The sequence below is a fragment of the Haliaeetus leucocephalus genome, unplaced genomic scaffold, assembly GCF_000737465.1.
Source record: "Haliaeetus leucocephalus isolate CR32 unplaced genomic scaffold, Haliaeetus_leucocephalus-4.0 Scaffold2, whole genome shotgun sequence".
Lineage (NCBI taxonomy): Eukaryota > Metazoa > Chordata > Aves > Accipitriformes > Accipitridae > Haliaeetus > Haliaeetus leucocephalus.
Genome location: NW_010972438.1, coordinates 11,116,517 through 11,142,099, shown reverse-complemented (window position 1 = coordinate 11,142,099; position 25,583 = coordinate 11,116,517). Strand labels below are relative to the sequence as shown.

The 25,583-nt window shown below is 49.4% G+C and overlaps 1 protein-coding gene across 1 annotated transcript in view; it reads left to right on the top strand.

Moving 5' to 3' along the window:
• Positions 1–25,583, top strand: part of MTMR14 (myotubularin related protein 14) — a gene marked incomplete at its 5' end in the record, with an annotated part of 34,511 nt that overhangs the window by 8,248 nt on the left and 680 nt on the right. The window contains 12 exons of the mRNA XM_010573557.1: positions 516–589; positions 4,182–4,252; positions 4,846–4,920; positions 7,352–7,418; positions 8,444–8,529; positions 8,831–8,907; positions 9,158–9,194; positions 10,654–10,724; positions 11,351–11,400; positions 11,621–11,759; positions 14,512–14,688; positions 22,423–22,578. Coding sequence (XP_010571859.1) covers positions 516–589; positions 4,182–4,252; positions 4,846–4,920; positions 7,352–7,418; positions 8,444–8,529; positions 8,831–8,907; positions 9,158–9,194; positions 10,654–10,724; positions 11,351–11,400; positions 11,621–11,759; positions 14,512–14,688; positions 22,423–22,578 — 1,080 coding nt within the window. The remainder of the gene's footprint in view (positions 1–515; positions 590–4,181; positions 4,253–4,845; positions 4,921–7,351; positions 7,419–8,443; positions 8,530–8,830; positions 8,908–9,157; positions 9,195–10,653; positions 10,725–11,350; positions 11,401–11,620; positions 11,760–14,511; positions 14,689–22,422; positions 22,579–25,583) is intronic.

The window sequence follows — 25,583 nt, the reverse complement described above, 5'->3', positions numbered from 1 at the left end:
TTGTTTTTCTACAGGCTTTGGATTGTATCTAGTGTAGCTCTTACATGTGAATTGCTATTGCCCATGCTCTCAGCATCCTGGGAGCAGTTCCTGAAAGAGTACTACAGCAGGATCAGTTAGTTGATCCTGTAAAGAGAACCCCAAGGTTTTAGGCCAGAGGAAGCTGTATCAATGGGCAAGGTAGCTGTTTTCATCTGTCTTCTGCAGTCTGAGTAGGTTTTCTCTGTAGAGCTTGCAGTGATGTGACAGTCAACCCTTCAGAAAGGGGAGAGTAAAGGAGCCCTCTTCTTGTGTATAGGAACAGAGGGAGCCGTTACTCCTGGTATTTCTCTGAGGAAAGTTTTAGTGGTTTGGGGCTATACCTGTTTATTTGCATGTGTTGAGTAAGTTCTGCCCCTGCTCACTACTGAATCAGGTCATTGTGCAGGGAGATGTGACAGGTAGCTTTCTGGGCACTGGTATCTCCATGAAAAATACTCTACAAATGTCTGCTGTTTTCCTCTTGTCCTGTGCAGTGTGACGTCTTCTGAGAAGGTGGACAAAGCTCAACGTTATGCTGATTTCACGCTTCTCTCCATCCCATATCCAGGTACAGGACTGATGTCCAGAGGGACTCCCAAGGGACAGGTGACAATCCGTTTCTGGGGACTGGGAACTACCTGTGTGTGTTGTGTGTGGTGAAGTGACTGTGGCTTGCTGAATGTTTCCTATGCTCCCTGTGGAGAGAAGCTCTTTTAAACTGAGAACAGTGCAACGGATCTGGATGCTCTGGCAGTGTGAGTCAGCATTAGGCACTCTTTGAGGTGGCAAAATAATTTCTCAGCAGTTCTAATTAATTCGAACGTGGAGAAAAAGCCCCAGAGGTGGAGCTGGGGTTAAGATGGCCTTTGACACCCCTGCAACTCCAAACCACTACTTGGTGCAAAATACATAAAACAGAGCAAGATATATATATAAAACCCCAATTCTTAAGAGTATTTTCTAGTCCTAGTGTTCCAGAGCACAACTGTAAGATACCCTCGGTGCTAGGCAGAACTCTTTATCTGATGAGCCTGCAGTGTACGGCTGAGATGCAGACCACTCCAGCCTGTCTCCCTGGCTATATTAGTCCCTGTGCCTAGCAACCAACTGCTGGGTTACTTGCTGCACTCTTAAAGATGAGCTGAATATTGCTGCCTGCCTGCTGATGTCGGGGTCAGTGGCAGGATTGGATGTGAGACTGCTGTGTTTGAGGTCTGTCTGCAAGAAAGGACTCTTCTTTCTCCCTTGCACACAAAGAAAGGGAGAGGAGAAAAAAAAAACACAAAATAAAACCCAACAAAACTGTTGAGGATGATCCAAACCCAGACTTTTCCTTGATTACTAGTCGTTGCCCTTAAACTTTTTTTTTTTTAAAGTGTATTTCCTTTCACACAGAAATTAGGGACAATTCAGAGAAGCCGCATGAAGATTTATATCAGGTTTGCTATGCAGATTGCCGATGTGTGCAGAAATAAGAGTATTACTGCTTTCTGTAGCACATGGCACAGGTATATGTTGCTGCCATATGCCTCACCAAACTTAGAACATGAGAGAGACAGTGTACACAGGTCTTCTGTAGGGTTTATAAAGAATGAGGAAGAAGTGACTCTCTATAGAGTTAAGCTGTAGAGTGGTTACTGTATGGGGATCTGTGTATAGTATGCAATATTCAGTGATGGTCCTTCCTCTTCTTCCATCTGGGACAGCTGCTTTCTTTTAGCAGCTCTTCACTGCCACGCTAGAGGTAAACCTTACAAAACTGGAAATTCTTCCTGCAGATGTTGCCTGATTTCAGCAGTGCTGGTCTACAGGGGAATGTTGTCATTCTGTTAAATCTAAGGCAGACACATCTAAGGATCAGTAGCCCCTCTAGTGACTGGCCAAATGCCGTGATACATTCTTAATGAGGTTTTCAGGTTTGCATTGAAAGAATTTCTGGTTTGTAATTTGTCTCTAAAGTTATTCTGAGATCCTGTTGTCTTTGGTGAGCGAGGCAGTGTCCAGACATAGAATCATAGAATCGTTTAGGTTGGAAAAGACCTTTAAGATCATCAAGTCCAACTGTTAACCTAGCACTGCCAAGTCCATCGCTAAAGCATGTCCCTGAGCACCACATTTACATGTCTTTTAAATACCTCCAGGGACGGTGACTCAACCACTTCCCTGAGCAGCCTGTTCTAGTGCTTGACAACCCTGTTCTTAAAGAAATTTTTCCTAATATCCAGTCTAAACCTCCCCTAGCACAACTTGAGGCCATTTCCTCTCATCCTATCACTTGTTACTTGGGAGAAGAGACTGCCCCCCACCTTGCTACAACCTCCTTTCAGGCAGTTGTAGAGAGTGATAAGGTCTCCCCTTAACCTCCTTTTCTCCAGACTAAACCCCAGTTCCCTCAGCCACTCCTCATAAGACTTGTGCTCTAGACCCTTCACCAGCTTCATTGCCCTTCTTTGGACACACTCCAGCACCTCAGTGTCTTTCTTGCAGTGAGGGGCCCAAAACTGAACACAGTATTTGAGGTGCAGCCTCACCAATGCTGAGTACAGGGGAACAATCACTTCCCTAGTCCTGCTGGCCACACTATTTCTGATACAGGCTGGGATGCTATTGGCCTTCTTGGCCACCTGGGCACACAACTGGCTCATATTCAGCCGTCTGTACACCCCCAGCTTCTTTTCTGCTGGGCAGCTTTCCAGCCACTCTTCCCCAAGCCTGTAGTGTTGCATGGGGTTGTTGTGGTTCAAGTGCAGGACCTGGCACTTGGCCTTGTTGAACCTCATACAGTTGGCCTTGGCCCATCGATCCAGCATGTCCAGATCCCTCTGTAGAGCTTTTTTACCCTCAAATGGATCAACACTCCCACCCAACTTGGTGTTGTCTGCAAACTTACTGAGGGTGCACTTGATCCCTTCATCCAGATCATTGATAAAGATATTAAACAGAACTGGCCCCAGTACTGAGCCCTGGGGAACACCACTTGTGACTGGCCGCCAACTGGATTTAACTCCATTCACCTGTACTCTTTTGGCTTGGCCATCCAGCCAGTTTTTTACTCAGCGAAGAGTAATAACCGTGTAGGGTGAAAGACTTGGGTTAAAATGGGGTATCTGTAGAAGCTTTTGTGCTCTCCAGTGCAGAAAACCCCTCTTTTCCATTTGACTGGTGGTTGGCATTTGTAGATGCCAATAGTTGCTGCTGTAATCCCCCATTCTTTGCTTTAAGCCACTGTTAAATTGGAGTTAAATCTCAGCTGACGGATTGCTTCCCGACTGTGTGGTTTTGAGGGCTAGTCCTGTCCTCGCACAAGGATTTTTTTTTTTTTTTTTTCCCCACCATTGGAGTCACTCGTGACTTGCAGGGTAGGAATCATTGCCTGTGTTCAGTGCCTGGCACAGGGGTGTCTTGGTAATGTGGGCACTGTGGTGCTGCTGGGGCGTGCACAGTGCATTGGGAGAGGTGTTTTGTGTAGCCTGCAGGCAGCCGCAGTGCTAATGGTGCTGCTCAGCTGTGACTAAGTGACTGCAGTTTGCAGCAGAGACTTCAAATAGTTGGTTGAGAAGAACAGAGCCAAAGGACAAACTTCAGGAGGGGAAGGCTTGGGGGAAACCTTTGTAGTGGTTATATACCTGCTTCCTTTAGATAGGGCAATTCGCGTGTTTGAAAGCGGAGACTTAAATGTGAGAGAAATCACAGCTGCCGCTGACAGAGCCCTTTCTTGTTACCTGCAGCAGATGCCCTGTGAAAGTTGGCTTTCTCCAGGGCTCTGCCAACACCTCCTTTTGCTGGTTCCTTCTCACTCAGCATGTCAGGCTGATGCCTTAGATGTGTGCAAAAGCCAGTGGCCCTGGAAAGCATAGCTCCTTGGTGAAACCTCTTGTTTGGGAAAGAATGAAATCAGTCCCTCAAACTCCACATTTGCTGTGTGTTTGGAGCTTGTCCTTTGCTGTGTGTGTGTTCACTGCTGAGTGCTCTAGGTTGTTGCTGCTGGGAGGCCATGTTGAACACTGTACTGATGATTACCGCTCTTCCCACAGGCAGCAGTTTTGATTGGTTTGGTGCTCTGGAGCCCCGGGGCTGCCAGCACTTCCAGTCCCACGGGGCACTTCAGTTGTTAGATATCAGTTAGCTGAACGGTTGTTCATTATCTCTTTTTCTTGCAGGCTGTGAATTTTTTAAGGAGTACAAAGACCGGGATTATACAGCTGAAGGTCTCATATTTAACTGGAAACAGGTACATGGATGTTACAAAATGGAGAGCTGTGGGCTTTGCTGGGCTTCAGTCTTGCCTCAGAGTTCCTGAGCAATGGTGTATGTTATGTACTTATTTCTGATCACAAGCAGGAAACCAACAGGACAGACAAAACAGATAGTGAATGTACTACATTACTCATTGTAAAATTCATATGTAAAATAAATGAATTATTGTCCTGAAGCCCAGGATGCTTGACCTCTCATGGGGGGTATGGGTTGCTCCTGTTTTTGAATTTGATGTCTTACTGATAGCCTCTGTTCTCAGTTCTGTCTTCATATTCTGTCTCCTGCTGAGGGAGACAGTTGAGTGCAGCAGCCGTAGGGGAATTCAGAAACTAACAGGCCTTGTCCCTGACTTCCACTGTTGGGAGCACAGAAAAGCTCCTCTTGTCCACTAGTCCTTCGAAGAGGCTGTGAGTTAATTCTTACCACTTTAGGTTTTTGCATCCAAAGATGCTTTGCTGAGACATTTTCTTCTAGATGCACCATTTGGCATTTGTTGTTTTTTTTCTGGAACTCACTGCCTTCAAGTCATGGCTTTTCTCTGACCAATTGTGTTTGGTTTTTTTGCAGGATTACGTAGATGCTCCATTAAGTATCCCAGTCTCTCTGACCCAATCTCTGAATATTGATTGGAGCGAATACCAGGTGAGCAAAGCAGGCATCTCTGTGGAAGGTCAGAGATTCATTCAGAGAGGATCAGTATAGATTTGAAGTCTGACTTGCTCCTGTTGCCGTAATCTGGCTCACTTAATACCATCCCAGTGGGAGCAAGGCTGCTTAATTGACTGTTCAGAATGGCAGTGGAAATCCTCTACCCAAAAGCTCCATGGCTTGGTGTGTCCCGAGGCAGCTCGGTCAAATCTTTTTCTGTAGCTTGTGTAAAGCTTACAATCCATTAGGGAGATATGTTGCTAACAAAGGTAAGGAACATGCCAGGAAATGGAAAGCAGTATTACTTGTTCGCAATCTTAGCTTGCCATGTGCCTGCAGTGGGCAGACTTCCTTGGCTGTGGAGAGTCCCTAATGTGAGCAGTAGCCAAGTGACTAGGCACCTTCTTCATGGGTGTGCAAGGTGCCTGTCCTATGGGAGAAGAGTAGAAAATCATAGTTGACCATAGCGTGTCTCCATTCCTTATTACTGTGACAGCATTGCAAATGATAATTGAACTCTTACGTTTGCCCAGGCTTCAAGGTTTACCTTAGTCTGTTCATGTCAGGGAGGTTCGCGTTATTCTGCTGATTAGTGTGCTCCATTTCACACATCAGTGGACCTACCAATCCCCCCAGGTTTTGTGATGATTGACTGTGCTGGAGCTTGTCACACTCTTATGCTCTGTGGCTGGAAGCACCACAGAACTGGCGGAGCTCCCCGTGCTGGGCCAGTGTTTGTCAGTCAGTGATGTAAATAATGTTTAAGTGCCAGCATAAGCAGAATCACAGAAAAGTAGCTTGCAGTGTTGAAGCAGAACTAATGGGACCACAGCTTGTTTATGGCTAGAAACTTGTTCACTAGAATACTGAGCAGCCAGTATTTTTAAAAGGATATTAAAAATTGAAGAGGGTGTGATAAATAGATGCAGAAATGATCTGAGGACTGGAGAAGGTGCTTCACTTAACGCTGAAGTTCTCAGTCTGTTTAGCTAATCACAAAGGTGACGGAGGGTTGACTTGATTAATGTGTAAGTACATTCACAGGGAGAAAATACTAATTCTAAAGCACTCTTCAATCTGAGGAAGAAAAGCTGCACAGGAAGCGATATCTGCAGTCTGAAATCAGACCTTCAATAAGGAAAAGTAGTCTTGCTTGTTATTTTTGAGGATGATCTGTTGGAACATGCTGCCAAAGGAGCAATGAGCTGTCACCCCTAGTTGAGGTGCTTCCCTGGGCAGAGATGTTGCCAAGTGCTAGCTTCAGGCTGTATTTGGGGCAACTGAACAAAACTTTCTGGTTTGTGGTATAGAGAGATCAGACTGGTTGATTAGATGATTCCTTCTGGCATAAGCACAAGATAGAGTTGAATTAGGCACATAAAAGACTTTGGAAGTGTGTGTTTTTCTGCCCCAGGCTGAGCGTGTTCCCCATTTCCCTACTCTTTTGTTGCTGTGCAGGCTTCACAGCGGAGCAATATGTTCTTTGTCTGACAGTAGTCTTTAAGTGTGGTTACACGCACATGTGCACGCATGCAAGCACACAGCAAGTGTTCTATTGCTGGTGGTCAGATGTCACTTATACCACTAACACTGTCACAATGAAACACGTGTCCCTCTCCTTGCCTTTTTGTTGCCAGTGATATCCTATTTTCCTTGAGCTAGTTCTGGCTCTGATCAGACCACTGAAATTCCCTGCATCTTCTCACAACACAGTGGTTGAGAGTGGCATGCTTAAGCTTGCTGTGATGTTTTTCATCTGCATCTCTTGTAGTGCTGGAGGTCTCTGAGTTCAGAGCCCTTTTGTGGTGTTGCTGCTACTTGGGCATTACTGCAGAAGTCCAGTGCCTGTCTGGAGCAGCTGGGAGTGGGTCAGCCCGCCACAGGCAGCCTGCTGGGGCCATTTACAAGGGCCAGAGAGTTTTGAGCAAAGCGCTTGGGTTGTGGGAGCGGGCTGCTGACCTTGGCTTGCTCACCCCATCGTGCTACTTGCATCACATACACAGCTGTAACGTGGCTGCTGAGCCATTTGGTGAAGTGCACGCGTGCAGGGGGCTGCAGAACTGGGTCAGTGCTCCGCAGGTGTTTGCTGGCTTACGTTAGTCTCTCTGAGCATGGTCTGCTTGGAGCTCTGGGGCTGCAGGCAAGCAGGTTCTGTGCCAGCCAGGCAGACAGTAGAGACTGAGTTTTGTTTGGGGTTTTTTTTTTTTTTTCCCCCCTGTCTGGTCTTTTGTCCCAGAGTGCCTTTTTCAGAGGATGGGGGGATTGATTAGAACACCAAGGGGAAGGTCTGTCACTGAGGAATAGCCAGGGGTTATTTCTGCTTTGCTGTTGCTCTAGATAAAGTCAAGAGCATGGCAGGGTCTGAACTGCAGAGCAGTCTTTTGCTGTGGGAAGACCCTTACCATCCACATTTCTCTTTCTGTAGAGCTGGGACCTTGTACAACAGACACAGAACTACCTGAAGCTGCTGATCTCCATCATCAATAGTGATGGTAAGGCAAACTCCTTGTTCCCAGTGGTTTAACTGGAGCAGTTGCTGTCTCTGGAAGAACAGCTGATGGTATTAGTGCCACTGTGGATCAGTTCCCAATACATAAGAGTCACTATAGAGAACTTCACTGCTCTCCCTTCAAAACAGGGTGATGGTCCTAGCATCTTAGGGCTCCAGCTCCCCTCTTAGAGAGGGACTTGCTGATTCCTTGAAAACTCTCTCCTACCAGGAATGGAGGGATATCTGAAAACTTTACGTAATGTTTTACTGCTTTAAAGCTGAAGAGAAGAAATATTTGTTCTCTGCTTGTTGACTCTTGCTCTTATTTTGCTGGACACTTGCGTTTTGTCCCTCCAACCCAAGGTCTCATTAGGTGCCTATTTAAGAGCCCCTTCCATCCTCTGTCATCACAGCCACCTAAACTCTTTGAAGGGTGTATATTGCCCTATATTGGCATCCCATTCCCTCTGGGCACTGTGAGTTGGTACCCAGCACTGTTGGATAGATGGAGCCATGGCTGGCTCTGCCAGCACGGCCAACTACAGACTCTCCTACAGTACCTGTGTTGGGACACACTGCGAATTTTCTGGAGAGTGTAGGAGTTGTGCCCTGTGTGTGCCTCTGCTCAATGTGTATCAGTAGGAAGGTTGGTGAGACTGGAAAAGTGTTCAGTTGGAGCAGGTTTCTCTCTGATGTGGGGATAAATCATGATAGTGCATTGCAACAGGGTAGGTACATGTTCTGAGTAGCAAAGTGATGTTCATACCTAGTGACTTCATGTCCTGAGCAACTGTCAGGACTAGGACAGCACATCAGCTGGGGCTGCTGACAACCCAGGACACTCCGAGCGATTTGTTGGCTCCCGTATTCAAGAGAAAATGTTCTGACTTGGCTGAGCTCTGCTCTCGAGCCTGGGTTGTGGGGATGGAAGGTGGCTTGTCTCTACAGATCTGCCATGAAGAAAAGTCATTGCTCTTGTTGCAACATCCTTTTTTTCCTTCTCCTTCCTACCCTTGCCTGGAACAGATGACAGTGGGCTCCTGGTGCACTGTATATCCGGCTGGGATCGAACTCCTCTCTTCATCTCCTTATTGCGCCTCTCCTTATGGGCTGTGAGTACCTGGCTGACCTGCTCTGCTTCTGGGGGTGGTTGCTTGGAGGGTGAGTGACTGTGTCACCAGAAAGTGGTGGTGGAGCAGTTAATGTTCCTTTTGGCTATCATGGCTTCAGAGAGGGTATTGATCGGCTTTGATGTGGAGCCCAATGTGCTGTCCTGCCATCAGACACAGTATCACAGGCAGCTAGAGCAGGCTGGGCATCTTGGATCACCATGACAGTTTTCAGTAGATCATGAATTCCCAAGTCCTGATCCCCAGGGCTGCTGCCTGAAGGCTGTGGTCATTTGCTTTGCAGGATGGGCTGATCCACGCATCCCTGGAGCCGTCTGAGATTCTCTACCTGACGGTGGCGTATGACTGGTTTCTCTTTGGGTAGGCACACTAAGTTTTACTCGCATATGCATCCCTGCACAGCCAGGGAGAAGCCTTCAGGGGGTCATCTTTGGTGTTTGCTCGCAGCCAAAGGTGGATGTTGGGGCAGCTCCCAATGAGCTGTGACAAGAGGGGCTGATGCCTTTTTTTTACCTGGAGGCTCAGGCTTCTGGCCATTCTTGACAGCTTGTGTTCTTCTGCTGATTCTGGCTTCCGGTGTGTGACTGAGCTTCCCTTGCTCTCTTTCCAGGCACATGTTAGTCGATCGACTCAGTAAAGGAGAAGAGGTGAGTGTCTAGTCTGGGGCAGTGACTGAGCACTGCTTTTTGTTCTCAGGGTACTTGTTTACGGTAGCGGTGTTCACTGCCTGCTTCTGGTAATATCAGTGGTCTGGCTGGGCTCTAAAAAGATTGTTCAGGTGCTGGAAATAGGAGGTAGGAGCCTTGCCCCAACAATTCCTGGTGCATAAGGTGTGGGAATGCTTTTCTCTCAGCCTACAGTTTGCTTGGTGGGTGTCAGTCCTGCCAGTCTCTCTGCTGTGCTATTAGCATTCAGTCCCCCGGTGAAAGGGTGCTAGGACTGGCTATTCAGCTCAGCAATGAGAAGAGATGCTTAAGGCGTGTGACTCCTGGGAGCTTGGAAATAAAGCTGTATAGTCTTGTTTGCTTGCCCTGAGTGCCAGCCCTCCTGCACGGGTGCTGCAGCTGCATGTGGCTTGCATGGCATCATGGGCTCATGGAGCAGCTTGTGCTGGTTCCGGTATGTGTATTTGGTGGGGTGTATCTGCGGGTACACAGGTGGCTCTGGGAGGCAGTTAAGATTGGTGGAACTAATTCTCTTTGAATCTTTCACTGTTTAACAGCAAAAAATGATTGCTCTGACTATAGTTGCAGTATAGAGCAATACTGGGTTTGGGTAGAAATCAAGAGGTGGGGAGTATGTCTAATCCTGTTGCTAACCCCTGCTCCTCAGACTCTCACCTCTCTAGGGAATCCCCTGTCTGTGAACAGCAGAGCCCGTACCCTGGCCTATTTTCCATCTTTCAGGCGTCCAGGACCCCTGTATTAGTGTCGTTCATTCATTCCTTTCCCAGAGCTCTGCTAGCTCAAGCCTGGCAGCTCTGCTCTGGTGCCTGCTTGGCCAAGGGCGGAGTCAGTAGCTGCAGCAGGAGAGGGGGTGCACTCCCTGTTCCCTGCTGCAGGAGGAGAAGGGCTCGGCTCTGTGCAGGTAGATGGGATGGCAGAGACATAGGGGGGTGAATGCCACAGAGCAGACTGGTGTGTGGCAGGGCACAAGCTTGGGACCACAGATGCTGCAGGTACCGCATGCTTCCAGGTGTGATACAGCTGTGGTGCCGAGGTGGAGCATGCAGCTCTAACCCTGCTAGTCCTGCTGGGTTTGCTGCTTACCCAGGGTTATAAGCAGCTGCTGGGAGCCATCTCTTTTCCATTCTGCACTGATGGCGTTAAGTACCTGCTGTGTGCTTGCGGCATGTGTGCAAAGCATTGATAAGGAGACTTGTCGTACACCTTCCTTTCTGGGCCTCCCCGTGGCAGGGAAGAGAGGGTCAGTTTAATGTGTAAGAGAAGGCTCAGCATGGGATGGTGGCAGCCCATGGCACATTGGAGGCTGATAGCTGCAGATTTCTTGCTATCTCCTTCCTACCAGCACCTCCCCACCAAGATAAGAGGCTGCATGGAGCCTCGGGTTCATCCCTGAACCGCTCTTCTCTCTCCCTTTGCTCAGATTTTCTTTTTCTGCTTCAATTTTCTGAAGCACATCACCTCTGAGGAGTTCTCTGCTGTGAAGTCGCAGAGGTAAGGAGCCTGTGCCTGCTGCTGCATGGGCTGCAGAGCCAGGGAGCTTGTTAGTGCTGTTTCTTTGGGGAGATGGAAGCCCTGGTGTCCTGGCCCAGTTTTCTTTAATTTATTCTGCACTCTGAAGGCTGCAAAATGGGGCCGAGGCTTGTGAGGTGCCACGTTGTGCTCTGAAAAATTGTCCATGCTGAAGTGTGCTCTCTGCTTAATGACTGTCCGTAGCTGCTTTAGCACGGATGAACCCAAAGATGTGTGCTCTGGCTCAAGCAGGCTGCGCAGCAAGCTCCATCAGGCACTGTTGGGGGGAGTGGGGTGGCTGGTTTTTAACAGACTGCTAAACATTAACCCCTTCCTATTTCAGGAGGGGCAGAAAGAAATACGGCCCACCCTGGAGGTTCTGAATAAGCAAGTCTGCCTGTTGCCACCCTCTCAAAGCACAGGATGGGTGGGCTGGGACTGTAGGAGAGTCAGATACTGCACACTGGCCCATCCCATCCCCTCCCCTCTGTCACTGCACAGCTAATTCCCCACTGCGCTGATCCGTCATGTGCTACAGAGATCTCCTATGGCCAGCCTTCATGCAGGCCTGAAGCGTGGCTGAGGTAACTTTGTCTGTCTTTCCCCAGAAGGAAGAGTTTGCCACCCAGTTTCACCCTGGAAGAGATCTGCATGCTCAGTGAGTGCTGCTGCTGAACATCAGCACCCCTGGGTGCTGGTAGTGGTTGATCGCTTGGGGGCTTGGGTTCCCAGCATCAATCTGACTACAAATGGGTATGCTTCCCTTGGGGCCTCGCAAGAACACGGCCCCAGGGCGCATGGGAATTGTATTGCTTAAAGGGAGAGAAAGTGGATGAGACCAAGCTGGTTTTCAGGTAGCTCTGTTTTCTTTTCTCTAGAGCAGAGAGACCGAGGCAGCACCACAAGTCTGAGCAGCGACTTCTCCCTGGGGATGGAAAGTTCCCCTGGAGCAGCTGGGAGCTTCACTTATGAAGCAGTAGAGCTGATGCCAGCAGGAGCACAGGCTCAAGCAGCATGGTGAGGAGATAGCCACTCAATGGGCTGCAGAACAAAAGGGGCAGCCTCTGAGCACAGTAGAAAAGATATTTCTGAAGTCCGTTGCCCGCCAGTTCTGCTCTCTGTGGCATGGGTTCCTTACAGTGGAGGGAGGAATTTGGCTGTCGGAGGCTTTGCTGCAACTTGTGCTACAGAACTTCTGCACCAAAAATTGGAGATCACCCCGTGTTAAAGACTGTCAGGCTTCTGCAAAGATGCTCCTGAAGTTTGTCCTCTGATGAGAGTAAAGCAGCTTTGTTTCATTTTTACCAGTTTCACTGTTAAACTTAATCCAGAAAAGATTTCATTACTTTCAAAAGATGGTTCCAAACTACCAGAAAAATGACATTTGGCAGCAGCCTCCCCAAGGAAAAGTGGAAACAATTTAGCTGCCCTAAAATGAAGCTTAATCAGTTTATGGAAGAAATTATACAGGGGAGTGTCTGCAGTTAGTAGGTGGGCTGGGTGGCCAATAATCCCCTCTAAACTTTAGCTTCTCTAACAGCACAAGGTATATGAGCTGAAAGCAGGTTGCTGCCTCAGCGCAGCTTAGAGATACTTCTGGGGGAGAATATGACATTCTCGGTGCTCCCTATTGATAGAGGGTCACATAGGACTCGCCTGGGGATGCAGGTGGCTGTCTGGAAGTGGGGACTGGGGAAGGTGTCTGGTGACTCTGCTGCTCTGGCATGAGTGTTGTGCTTGCTTGTGGAGTTTCTGGTGCTGTTTGGGGATTTCAGAACCTCGCTGTAGGGTTGCCCCTCTCAGTTTAATTTTTCTCTTCTCTCCCTCAGCACATGTGAAGATGCTATTTTATATTGCAATTATTTTAAATTAAATTTGGATTGTGCTGGAGGCAGTTGGAAGTCCTCTGGGACTTAGCCTGCAGCCATGCTAGTGGCAGCAGCCTTTCTAAAGCACATTGTGATTCAATTTATAAAATGCTGAAGAGGGAAAGAGAGAATCTTCCTGCAGAATCACAAAATGGAGATGGGGCGTCCCAAACTGCGTTTGCCAAGTGAGCAGCACAGAGTTCTGTCTAACACACAGAGCCTACCTATCCGCAGCAAAGTGACTGCAGCAAGTAGAGAACAACTTTCCACTTGCCTGGCTGCAGGGTAGTAAACTGAAGCATTTACATTTCTCTGAGTGCTCAGGACATACAGACTAGATCCTGCAGCACAAAACCTACACATGATTTTCACAAGATGTGAAGTGGTCAGAGCATGCTAGAAGAGAACTGCTACCTTTGTGTGTATCAGGGCTTGATTTTGTGACGTGTTTCTAACTCTGGTTTGCTTTCATTCCTATTGGAGATATCAGGCTGTGTTGGGGCTAGCTGCTGCTACCACGGGGATGGTTTGGGCCCATGCTGTGAGCATGAGCTTGCAGAAGGGAAGGTTGTGAACCTTGCCGTGAATGCTTAGCAAGGGGACTGGTCATGGATATCTTGCTGCAGGCTGTTGCAGCTGTGTAGTCTGGAGAACAGGTAGGGCTTGCTATAAGCTGGGTGAGCTGGGCTGTGCATAACATGAGTGGAGAGAGGAGGGGATTGCTTCATTGTGTTGTCCTGAAAACAGGCAGCCTTGAGGTCTCGCAGGGAGAAGCATTTGGTTTTTAGCTGTACAACCCTGTTTCTGCAGGCTGTGCTTGGAGGTGTTGGCAATTACAATAACACGAGATGAATAATGCTTGAGAGAAGCTGTGGTGTGATGTTTGAGGGTGGACACTTTAAGAAATGAAGAGAGGCTATTGTGCTTTCCGCTGTACAATGAGCCTGTCTTTAGCTGGACTTGCTGATAGTGCTTGAGATCTCGGTCAAAGTTGAGATGCCCTTCCAGATTCCAGGAAGAACAGCATCTTTTCTCCTTGACTTGGTTTGCTTTAGACTTTTCGTTTTCACTTGTGTACATAGGGAGGTCTTTGTCCAATTCACTGTGGTTTTGGAAGGGGAAAAATTCTCAGGAGTCCTCCAGAAAAAAACCTCATGTATGAAAGAAAATCTTCTGAACATGGAGCAGCAGTGATGTGAATTAGTCCCAAATATGCGTGCCTGTTTGGCATGTAGCTGGATGGTACTGTGAGCTAAGGCCTGACACAGCAATGGACAGTGAATCACACCCAAGTCTGAATGTGCTGGCTAGAAAAGAAGCCAGAGCAGTTCTGGGCTGTCAGCACAGGCAGGGAGAGGACTGAAGTGCACCTACATCTGGAGTGACTGTCAGCTCTGAGCACATGGTCAAAAGTGTGGTCAGTGGTGCCTGAAGGGAATCACTAAAAGGGGAAATAACACTGGTGGTGTGTCCCTGTCACCCTCATCAGTGCACACAAATGCCCACCTGGGCTGAGCTCCTCAGCTGATACACTCTGTAGAGTTAGAGCAGATTGAAATGGTCTTTCCCTGCTGGGAGGCCCCTTGCTTGAGGCATTTTTACAGCTAGACTAAACAAAGCAATCGCTGTATGTGTGTGGGCTGATGCATTCTCCTGTCTCTGATTTCCAGGTCACGTGGATGGTGATCTATAAAAGAATGGGCTAAGATGGGTTGAGCTTAGTGTACCCCTGTCACTGAGCAGTTACCCGTGACTCATGATTCCTTGGGAGGGAGGAGGGCAGGTTCAGTGGGAACAAGAGCTTGTAGCTGCCGGGGTAAAATCCAGCCTGCTGCGGAAATGCTTCCTAATCGGAGTACATGGGAAAGCCAGCTTTCTCACCCAAGTCCTCCATCCCACAGGAGGAAGAGCTGTGCATCGTCACCACAAGCTGTGCTCTGGAGCAGGGCACAGCAGTCTGAAGATAGGCTGCCTTCTGCAGGGATGGGCGAAGTCAAATCCTCCAGCTCCTCCTCATCAACCCATTCTGATAACTTCCTGAGGATTGGAAGCAGCCCACTGGAAGTGCCCAGGTCCAGGTGAGATGGGATGGAGTAGAGCATTTCTCAGCAAAATGAGTGTCTGGTAAAGGGAGTGCACAGCTGCACTTGTGTGACTCTGAGAACCCTAGAGCACATGTGTTTGTATCCACAAACAAGCCTCAAGAGGCCTGTTCCTCTCTAGCCTGACCTTGTGTGAAATGCTGGCCATTAAACACAGAAACTCCTGCCTCAGCCCATTTAGAGGAGCGAGGAACTGTGCCGATAACAGCTAGGTGTTTGTTCTGCCTGTCCTCAGTGCATGCCTCAACGAGCTCTGGCATCTCTGCATCCTGCATGCTTGGAGCTCACAGCACCTTCTCTGTCAAATGCATACACAGGGGTTTGAAATGGCTGTGTTCTGTGCGGGAGGAAGCCTTTCAGACCAAGCAGACCTCACTCTGCATCTATCCTGTCCCCCTTTCCACCTGCTGACCTTCCTGACACTGCAGGGTGGAAAAAATTCTGGGTGCTGGTGGCAAGCAGAACAGAATCTGCTTGGAGCAAGCTACAAGCGCTGTGCCGGCTCACAGGATTTCACCTAGAAGGCTGTGTGTTCCCACTGGGCAACTGGGGAATGGGTACCCTGGACCCGAGCCTAATCTCATGCCATAACAAAGGATATTCTGGCACCCTTCTGGAGTCTGATGCTGTGGTAGGGCAAAGTCGAGCGGTGAGCTAGGCTAGGGAAGAAAGAACAGAGCCTGTGGAGCAAACACCATGTGTTTAGGCCGACAGGGGATAAAGAGGCTCTTGGATAAGAGGTTGTTGTTAACAGCATCAAACGCTTGTGTAGTCTCTGCAGGTTTTCCGATGAGTCTTTTTCTAGTGATTCCCTTCAGAAACAGCCACCAGCCAAATTTTAGTACTCTCTGATCACATGGAAAATAAAATGACAAACAAGTAAAGCACTGAAAATTTATAAGACTTTTTTACTAAGTGTCTTGATTCCAGAGAAGAATCACTGTCTGACAGTTTTTTTTAAATTATGTTAACTGTTCTCCCTGGGGAAAGAGATCAATAGGATGGTTTTGAGTTGTTGCTGGGGCCCACCTCTACATTCTCTGTAAGGTGAAACAAATCTCCCAAGAAGAGAAGAAAATACTGAAGAGCAAACAGCTTGACTTGGGGGCTGCTTTTGTTCACAATGGTAGTGCCACAATTCCTGTGTGTGGTCTCATGCTGTTCCCAAGACCTAACAGGCTGTTCAGCGCTGAGCTGGTAACGAGCTTGCAGCAATGCTGTGGAAGAATTGGTTTATAATGCTTCAGCCAGACTCTGCTCTGTGAGAGTGAAGAGGAGAAACAGAGTAGGCAGAAGAGCACCCCAGGAAGGGGCTGAGCACACAGTCCCTGGGATTTGTGTTCCAGGGGCTCGGAGTTGGTAAAGCCAGCAATTATCTTTCCTTTGGCTGTGTCTGGATGAGTTGTGTATAAGCTTTTGGATGCTTAGTCCCCATTGGTGTCAGGTGTTCAGCACCCCCAGGGCTTGAGACAGCAGGCAAGCATGGTGGGGAAGCTTGTTACTTCCAGGCCAGAGTCCCTGGGGGTAGCATTTCCCTATGCCCAATAAATGTCCCTGAGAAGGAATTGCAGTATTCTGTCATTGTAAGAGGTAAACATTCTGTGAATTCCACTATAAACATTTTTCTGACCCTTACGATAGCTTCTACCATGGCACAAAGCATTTATAACCCTTCAGCACAGCAAGGTTGCACCAGTCCATTCCCAATCCCTGTTAACTTTTGTGAACAAGGCAGCATGAAGGGCAGGGTTAGAAAAAAGTACATGATGGGGAAATAAGGGATAAAAGGGGAGCAAACATCTTGCACAGCCTGGAACCAAGGGGACAGGAGAAGGGGATCAGTTGTGAAACCAAAGGGGTGAAATCAGCTGCATGCAAAGATGGTTAGCCTCCTACACTCGTGCTGGCTGCAGACTGTACACCTGTATGCTCTCCATCTCTGGTGTCACCTGGGTTTGCCCTACTCCTCTCGGTGTACAGGCTGGAGGAAATAAGCCTAGAGACCCTGCAGGGAGTGGGTGGAATTGTCAAGGCAACGGCTGAAATGAGCTTCTCTTTCAATCCAAGTCTTCTGGCACGTTCATGCTCCTTTGCCTCCTAGTCCATTGCCGAATCGGTCAGACTGCGCCCTGCCTGCCTTCCCTGGAGTAACGCTGCTAACAGCTCTGCTAGCTAAGGAGCAATGCGTTGCCTTGTCAGACGCTGATATGGCTTGTGCTTTTTTAGGCCTGAACATGGTATGTTTCCTCCAGAGAGAGGGGTTATGTCACTCCACTTGGCTTTCCACTTCCCTGCTTGGACTATGTTAGTCTGAATTTGTCTGGTGAGCTCCATGCGGTACCTTCAGCCACCGTTTTCCATCCTGAAGGAAAGGATGAGTCCCACTTGGGGTGGAGAAGGAGTGTATCTGTGATGGGAGAGAGACGTAAATTCTGTCCCTTCACCCCCTGAAAAATGGTGGGACTAGGATGGAAAGACTGGAGCACAGAGACTGATCAGGGTGCCAGAAATACGTTTATCCCTACAGTGCTGCTGGCAGGTTAACACCCAAGGCTCTTAAGATGAAGAAATGAATGTACTTGACTTCCCAATCCTCTGGTGGTGTGGCATAGCAACAAAACACTTAACCACTGCAGCAGCAGTTGAGGAAAAATGGTTGCTTGTAAAATGCCAGCAGGCACCCTTCAGGTGGTTCTCATAAACAGCCCAGTCCAGGTGCTGGCAGGCAGAGAAGCCCCAGAGGGAATGGGAAGTCAAGCCAGCAGAGAGAGATGAGCAGGGTCTGGGAGGGGAACTGGCGTGTCCTAAAGGAAAGAGTTGTAAATGCCAAGTCGGCCAGTGGGAGCCAAGCCCCTCTCCTGGCCAGGCCACGTCAGCAGTCTGCTGCTGCCTCACCAGCCAGTCTTCTGAGTCCTGCTCTGATCCAGAGGTCCTGAGTACCCATAAATCCCAGGATGGTTCTTGTTAGGCAAAGCAGTACAAAGGCAAATTCCTAGCAGTCTTTCTAGCTTATCCCAATGCAATGGTAAGATCACATCTGCTGAGGGCAAACGTGCATGAAGATACTACATAGATTATTTGCAGAGTAGGACAAGGTGCTTCTTGTTCTACAGAGAGCTCTGAGTATGGCAGATAGTGTGCACTGAATTGAACTCCCTGCGTGTGAGTGGGTAGTGGCTTGCAAACCATGTTCCATGTTTGCATTTGACATTAATAGTCTAAGCATCCCATGATACTGCAGAAAAACCCTGTATCTTTGTCAGGGATTTAGCATGTGTGTACATAGCACTAATGTGGATTAGCAGCTAGATAATCTTTGGTTGAATGTGCTTTTGCTAAGTCAATTAAAACCCAAAGTACTGTGATCTGAAGAGTGGAGATCTGCAGGAGTTAAATCGTGGAGGATCTGCTTTGGTCAACAGCCACAGAGAACTCCCTTACTTAAAGGGCTGCAGATGGTTCAGCTATGGGTCTGGAGGAAGTGCAGTGAGTGCAGAGAGGGACAGAGAAGCTGCTGCCCTTTGGCTTTGGGTGTTTTGTTGATAGTGATAAGGCTGCATGCTCACTATGTGTCTTGCTTCTTACAGCCACCTGGCTTGGAAGCTCTATCTGCGACGTGACAGCTTGGGGTAGCAACCGCAGCAGGACAAGAATTGTTTACAGGAATGTTTTCTGGAATTATTGCACAACTATGCCACAAAACAGGCTTGCCGGCTGGCACGTGACTGTGCTGCAATCAAAAATGGTTGTGCTCGCAGAGGACTGGCTGCTCAGGCTGTTACGGCACTAACGCAGCCTGTAGATAGCTGCCTGGGATTCAGCCAGGGCTCTCAGTATACAGCTCTCTGCCAAGTACTCCTTGCCAACATTTCCCACGCAAAGGTGGGAAGGGCTGCCCTTTGCTCCAGGTTGCCACAGTGTGCCTGTGTGTACAGTACCTACTTAACACTTTGATTTGAGGCACAGAGCATATGCTGGCAAATGAGCTGCTTCCCAAATAGTCCTAGGTGTGTAGAAATATGGCAGGTGAGCGGGGGCAGCACAGGGCAGGATGAGAGCCTAGCTGTTGGCACTTGTCACTCGTCTCAGTTATGTATTAAGAAAGGGAAGGATCCCTGACTGTTGCTGTGCCTCCGGTATTGGCTCCCCTCTGGTAGGCGAGTGTCCATGTGCTCTGAAATACTCTATCTTGTGCAGCATGTTGCATGGGAAGCACTGACCTAATTAAAAGGAACCGTTCCAGGCTAGGAGTTGCCAATTATGGCCTGCTAGAGGTCCTTCCTTGTGTGAAGGAACAGCTTGCAGCTCATCTCTGTTTTGCTAATCTAATTTTGTTAATCTTGCACTTTTGAGGGAGTTTCTTCCCACTCGTGGACCTGAAGAGGTGGGTGTGTGAAACTCACTTTCATTCTCTTTCTGCCTGCTATTAGATGTCTGTGGCAGAGACAGTGACTTGAAGACTTGCTGTATCTCATCTCCCCTAACGATGTCAGCTTTGCTGTAGTCGTCCGGCTGCTTCCCAAGACCCTCCATGCTGCCCTTGCAGCTGGCCAGCCTCTGGCATGGCTATAATGTGTTGCAAACCTGTTGTTCTTACAGGCCTGGGGACTGGTCCTGGTGTCCCAGCAGCCCCAGCTTGCTCTGGGGGCCTCACTGAAGCCCTTTTTGGGCCTCTGCCAAAGAACCTTCAGGGGTAGAAATAACAGGAAGACTTTCACCTGTAGTATTGACTGGATTGCACTGGGATACAGTCACCCTAGAGATCTGGTCTTGGTCTCAAGCCAAGCTCAGCTTTTAAGAAGCTCTGCTGCCCTTGCAGTGCAAACACAAGATTTCCCATTCCATGCCTTCCCCACCTGTCTTGCCCAGCCTTGGCCCCTGCTGTCTCTTAAGGCTGTTCAAGATGCTTGTTGGTTGTGACACTTCCTCAGGAGCCTCCCTTGAGAAGGCATTGGGGATAGAGGGGAAAGTCTGCCACGATATCTTAGCTCTGCTGGCTAGGCTCTGATATCTAAGCCAGGAGAGAAATGACCTGGACTCACTGCAGAATCAATCAGTTTATTCAATTAATCAACAAGTGTTTATTCTGCTGCCTGGAGGCGAGACACAGAATTGGCTGCCTTGAACTCCTAGGCTCCTGTGCTATTAGGTTAGATGTAACTTGACTAAGCTTGCACAGCTGCTTCACAGGGTCCGGGACCCCAGGAAAGGTTAGAGGGTTAGAGAGCCACTGAGAGTCAAGTCTAGTGGGAGGTACACGAAGCTTTTATCAGCCTGTCTGAGAAAGGATTCAAGAGGTGACTTGATCCACCTCCAAGAGGTGGTGTAAGATCAGTCTAATCTTAGCTGACAACCATGGAAGGTGACCAGCAGCTGGAAGCTGAGGCCACACACCCAAAGCAGGAAATAATTTTCTGCTCACTTTCTTTAGCACAGACTTATCTGGCCAGTGTGGTTGATGATACTGGGTAGAGGGACACTTTAACTGTCCCTGGGGCCCTGGATCATGTCTTACTCCTTTGCTTGCCACATGGGCAGTCTCCTAGGCAGGCTCCTGACACTACTCTCCTTTTTTGAGAACTCCAGAGCTCTGCTCAATTCTCTTCACCTTCACCTGGAGATCCTGCCATAGCCCAAGCCCTCCTCTGTCATCCAGACCTGCCTTCTTCAAAACCTTTGTTTCTGCCTCACCCCAAACCTATCCTCTGTTCAGCAACTTGTTACTTTTCTGACAGAATCACGTCCCTGTCTACTTTTAGCCCAAGCCCATTGCCTATAGACCTCTTTACTGCTTTAGCTCAAATTCTTGTCACTGTGTGTGACACTCCTGTTTTTCCTGTCTGGCTGTGATGTACTCTCAGGGAGATGATATCCTCCTCTTCCCTCTGCACTGAAGCAGTGTTCCTCTATGCTTCTCCCTGGCTTCCTGCACTGTTCCCGCTGTGCTTCCAGCATGGCACCGTGCTCTGGGCCCAAACACTCTGCCTGCTCTCCTCGTTCACACTGACTTCCTCGGCTTTATCTTCCAGAGGCAGGGAGAGAGGTAGATGTCACTGAACAGCTGCTCCCTTTCCCTTACAAGTTCTTTGCATCCCACAGAAGGTTATCCCTGTCTGATCTCCGAAAGGTCTTTTCTAAGAGTATATGCTGCAGTTCCACTTTCAATGAAACGCTGTCAATCCGACTACAGTGTTATGTGCACTAGGAAAAACACCTTTTTGCAAGAAGGGGTTCTCCCAACACTTAATTCTCACGGCACCTCTCTGAACCTCACTCTTCAGTTCATCAAGCAGCCAGAGAACAAGAGTTGTGCAAGGCAGGTGAAGCTCTACTCTTCCCATTTTCTGCAGTGATGCCTTTCCAGATCCTGAACTTCCAGACAGTGGTGTTACCCCCAAACTGCAGTTGCAGGAGCATCGACACTGTGATGGGAAGCTGACATGCAAGGAGCTGTGCGACTTCCCTTCCTCCGCTTGCGCAGCCAGCTTGGGACCATGTTTCAGACTTCTCAAGCTTGGCTGTATTGATCAGACTAGTTAAATGGCAGGCTTGGAATTAGATCAAGATTGCAAACAGGTTTCCTGCTGTGCATCTCCCTCCACCCTTGCCTTGCAGTCTCATTGAGGTCCTTCTTGCTATGGGAGATCCTGTCTTTCTAGCTGTTCTCTTGGTCTCTTGGGGAGCAGCTGCAGTGCGCCACTGCTATTCTTAGCTGTGAAGACAGTGTGCAAGTACCTGGCCCAGCAGAGCTGGAGCTGGTGCACTGCTATCTGCCCAGCAGATCTCAGATGAATTATCCAGAAGATCTTGGTAGTGTGTAATTGAGTAGCTCTGCCACAGGCTGTGCTTCCAGCTATGTACACTCTGCTGTGCAGCAGGGCACAGTAATTGCTTGCTCCCCAGAAGCCAAGAGCTCTGGGTTTGTCTCAAGTGATTGTGCCCTCTTCTCTGAGATTTTGGAGGGACTCCTCAGATTCACTTGCTTCCTCCTTTCCTGGTGGGAGGTTGCATATATCAAACAATTATCCTCTCTTGGCTATTTTTCCTGTCCTAAAGATGTTTTGCCACCTGGTTTCTGGCGCAGTCCATCCTTCTAACACAGGAATGAAAAGATCTTCAGATGCTGGGGGGGGCAGGGTGCCCTGGGGATGTCTTGAGCAGTGACTGGCTCTGTTCAGATCTGGTGTTAATGCCTCGGGAGTGATCTGCTTTCTAAAGGCTGTGGGACCAAGCATCTCTTACGTCTTTCTCGGCACTAACCAAGTCACAACCTTGATTCTCTGTCAGGCCTTGCTGCTGCCCTGGGATGTGCTAACAACTACAACAAGCAACAGGGGGATGCTCCTTGTACAGTACGAAATCCACATCTGTGAGGGATTCAGGGCAGGACATGCCGTTGCATGTCGCTAACGGGTTTCACAGTTCTGCATGGCCATCTGCTTCTTGCTGGCTCTGTCCTGTCCAGCTCCCGGTACGCTCCTGCTGCTTTGTCAGCCCCAGCCAGCTTGGCTCTCCCCTCGCTTTCAAAGGAAAGGCTTGGCCTGGGGCCCAGCCAGAGCTGCATGTTGCACCCTGGTCCCCGAGTGTCAAAGCTGCTGGCACAGGTGCTGCTGGCGGTCAGCCCGGCAGGTCCCTGGCACCAGCGTTAGTGAAAGGCATGTGGCTGAATGACCTGACTGATCGCGCCGTCTCCCTCTCTCTCTGCCCCAGATCGGCGGACCATTCTCTGCCCGGATCTTCCGTTTCCACAGACTTTGGCAGCTGGCAGATGGTGACAGGGTGTGGCAGTATTCGGGAGCAGGCAATCCTGAGCGCAGACGCCTCTCTCCCTTGCAGCTTCCCGGATGAGTTCCCTAGCACTTGCCTGTAAGTGTCTCAAATGCAGGATCTCTCCTTGGGTCTCTCGGCTGCCTGCGAGTGCTGGAACTTTATCACCCTGGCACTTTCGAAGAAGCCTGGGAGCCCATAACAAACTGTCCTGTCTTCCCTGCCTTGATGCTTTCCATCCACAAATTCAGTCACTGAGCACTCTTTGCTTATGCTGAACTCAGAAAGAAACCGGCATTTTCTCTGCCTAATGACAGGGGGCACTTCGCTTTCTGTAGGAAGAAGAGGCTTTTCTCTCTTCCCTGAAGATGTTGAATTTGGGCATCACTGAGTGGATTTGAGGATGCATGCTTGTCGGGACAGGACTGGTAACCCAGATTTTCTTGCTTTTGGATCTCGCTCATCTCCATCTCCCCACTGGGGTCAGATCTTTGCTGCAGTAAGAGGAGGGCTTTCCTTCTGTAACCCCGATTTTGTCTGACCACGCGCAGCATCGTTTGCAGGTGCTGCATCTGGCCAGTGCAGAGCAGCAGAGACCCTGCATCCTGCAACATCCTGCCATGTAAAATGGCTGGGACATAAATGTTCCTCCCCAAATAGAAAGCCACCTCTGTGGAAGCTTGAAAGACAGGAGATGTGCTTTAGTTGCCATTAGAGGAGAACCTTGGCTTGTGCCTTCAGGCTGCAAACTCTCAATCAAGAAACTGAAATGGCAGATCAGGGGCTGCCGCTAGCTAGCTGCACTAGAGTTGTGCAGCCAAATGTTTGCAGTCCCTTACCGAGATCTGAGTACGCACTTTGGAGGCAGAGGGCAAGTGATGTTGAAAACCAATGTCTCATGTGAGACCGGCTAGCTGCCCTGGCTTGCCTCCTCATGTGGCTGTGTGCTGTGCCACTGAGCAGAGCAGAGCAGCTTCCCCCAAGTTATGGTGAAGCTACAAGACCCATGAATTGGCAGATCAAAAAATCACAAGAGATGTCAGACATGGCCTGGCCGGGATTTGCTCTCCTCCTTTCATGAGGACACGCTGGGCTGCTCAGGTAGTTGGTTTGGATATGGGTGAGGGAGCAGAAGGGACTGAAGGATGGGCATCTGAATTAGTGACTGCTTTACGGTGCCCTGAACCTGGCTGTGCTTGGTGGCTGCTGATCTCCAGTGAGTTGTTGCTGCCCTTGGAGTTGGATCTAACATCAGAATAGGGAATTCAGTAGAGAAATGTGAATTGCAGTTGAGCTCTGAATCTGCCTGTGCTGAGACCGTGGGCTCATGCAGTTCGGAGTCCAGCTGCTTGGGAAAGCCAGGTTCAAAGGGAGGAGAACAGTGGTGGTGCTTCTCCCTTGGGTGCACAGCAGATGCTATGAGTGCTCTGCCCTGTTCAGCTCTTCACTAGAGCTCGGGGTGCTCGGGACCACTCAACTGCAGGTGTGGGGACCGGGCGCCATGTGGAAGGGATGAAGAGTTCCCAAGGATGTTGTGTTGAGCTTAACCCAGGGCCTCTACTCTCTCTCTGCTCTGCATCAGCTCTGTTTGCTTAGTAGCCCATTGTGGTTTTATCCCAGTTTTTCACAGCCCAGCACAGTGTGAGTTTTTGGAAAATTAAATTCCATTTAAGTTCCCACTTTACATCTCAGCTGGCAGCAGCTCGATGAAGGTACGCTTTTCACAGCCTACTTCTTGTGTTTGTGTGGGGCTTGTCAGGGCTTACTTCGAGCTGGGGCTTTGACAGCCTCCTCTCATCCTGCACCCCAAACTGCAGACGAGCGGGCAGGCTGTAGGAAGTGTAGCGGGGCAGAGCGCCGTGGATTTGGCAGGGAAGCGTGACCTGCCTCCCTGGTTGAACTGCTCAGAGTGAAATGGTGCAGCTGGTCTGCAGGGCTTGGTGTCGGGCAGTGGCCGGCCACTTGACCCTGCGCTCTCCATGAAAAAAAACCCAAGCGTCTAAATACAAAATTTGCCCTGTGAAGAGGTGCGAGAGCCAGAAGACACGGGACTTAACTGCTGCACGCCCTCGTTTACCTCTGCATGTGACATTTCAGATCACTGTACTCGGGTGCAAGTAAGTCCTGCTTTCATGTAGCTTATTTTTAATGCTAGCAGGTTTGCGAGTTCCACGTCCTAATTAGGTTGCCAAAAAAGCATCTTTTTAATGTGTTTAGATATGTTGCCTTTTTCCTTTGCCCTCTAGCTTCTCTTTATTATCAGACACTGTAAACAGCGGCCTGGTTGGCTGCCTCGGCATCGCTTGCTGTTTATAGGCCTCCCACCATATCCTCTTGCTGCTGTTTCCGGACCGAAGCTGTTGGCTGTGGGTGGTTAACACTTCCATTCAAATGAGCTGTGCCAATTTATAGCCAGCCCAGGCGCTGGAGAGATTAAAGAGAATTTTTTATGGGGAAGGTTCGCGCTGTGCCCTTGGAGTGACCTTTGAGGAATGTCTTATTCTCTCTGGGAACCACCGGCACGTCGCAGAGGCGCTGCAGCAAGGACCATTTCAGGCCGGAGCGCTTGGAACAGCTGCCTCTGGACCCTAGTCTTGCTTTCCCCTGCTCCCTTGGCTGAAATACTGCCTTCCCTCTGCTCTCTTCCCCCCACCCCTAACCAGGTGCATGGATCAGCTGGAGAAGAGAGCAGGTCCCAGGGGAAGTCATGCCCTACTCTGCGTGCTGCCCTCCTGCTTGCAGAGAGCAGCCGTGCTGGGGAGCAGAAGTAAAATGCCGCTCAGCTCTCCTCTTTCCACGGCTGGAGCGCTCCTTGGGGCTTTTGTCACCTTGTCTGCCCCCTCTCATCCCCCCTTCCCCAAAGCTGTCTGTGCTGGCACAAGCACGAGAGGCTGGGGCAGTTGGAAGTAAGAGACGGTCACAAATACGTTGGAAGCGACTGTCCAGGCACGGCACATGTGGACAGGCTCCATCTGGGAATGCTGTGCAAAGAGGGGAGGGAGCTGGCGCAGGGGCTGACGTCAGCCAGCACCCGCTTGGCGAAAGCAGCACTTTCTGTATGAAACGTGGCCTCGTAAGCACCGTGGTGGTGGGAGAAACTGGGG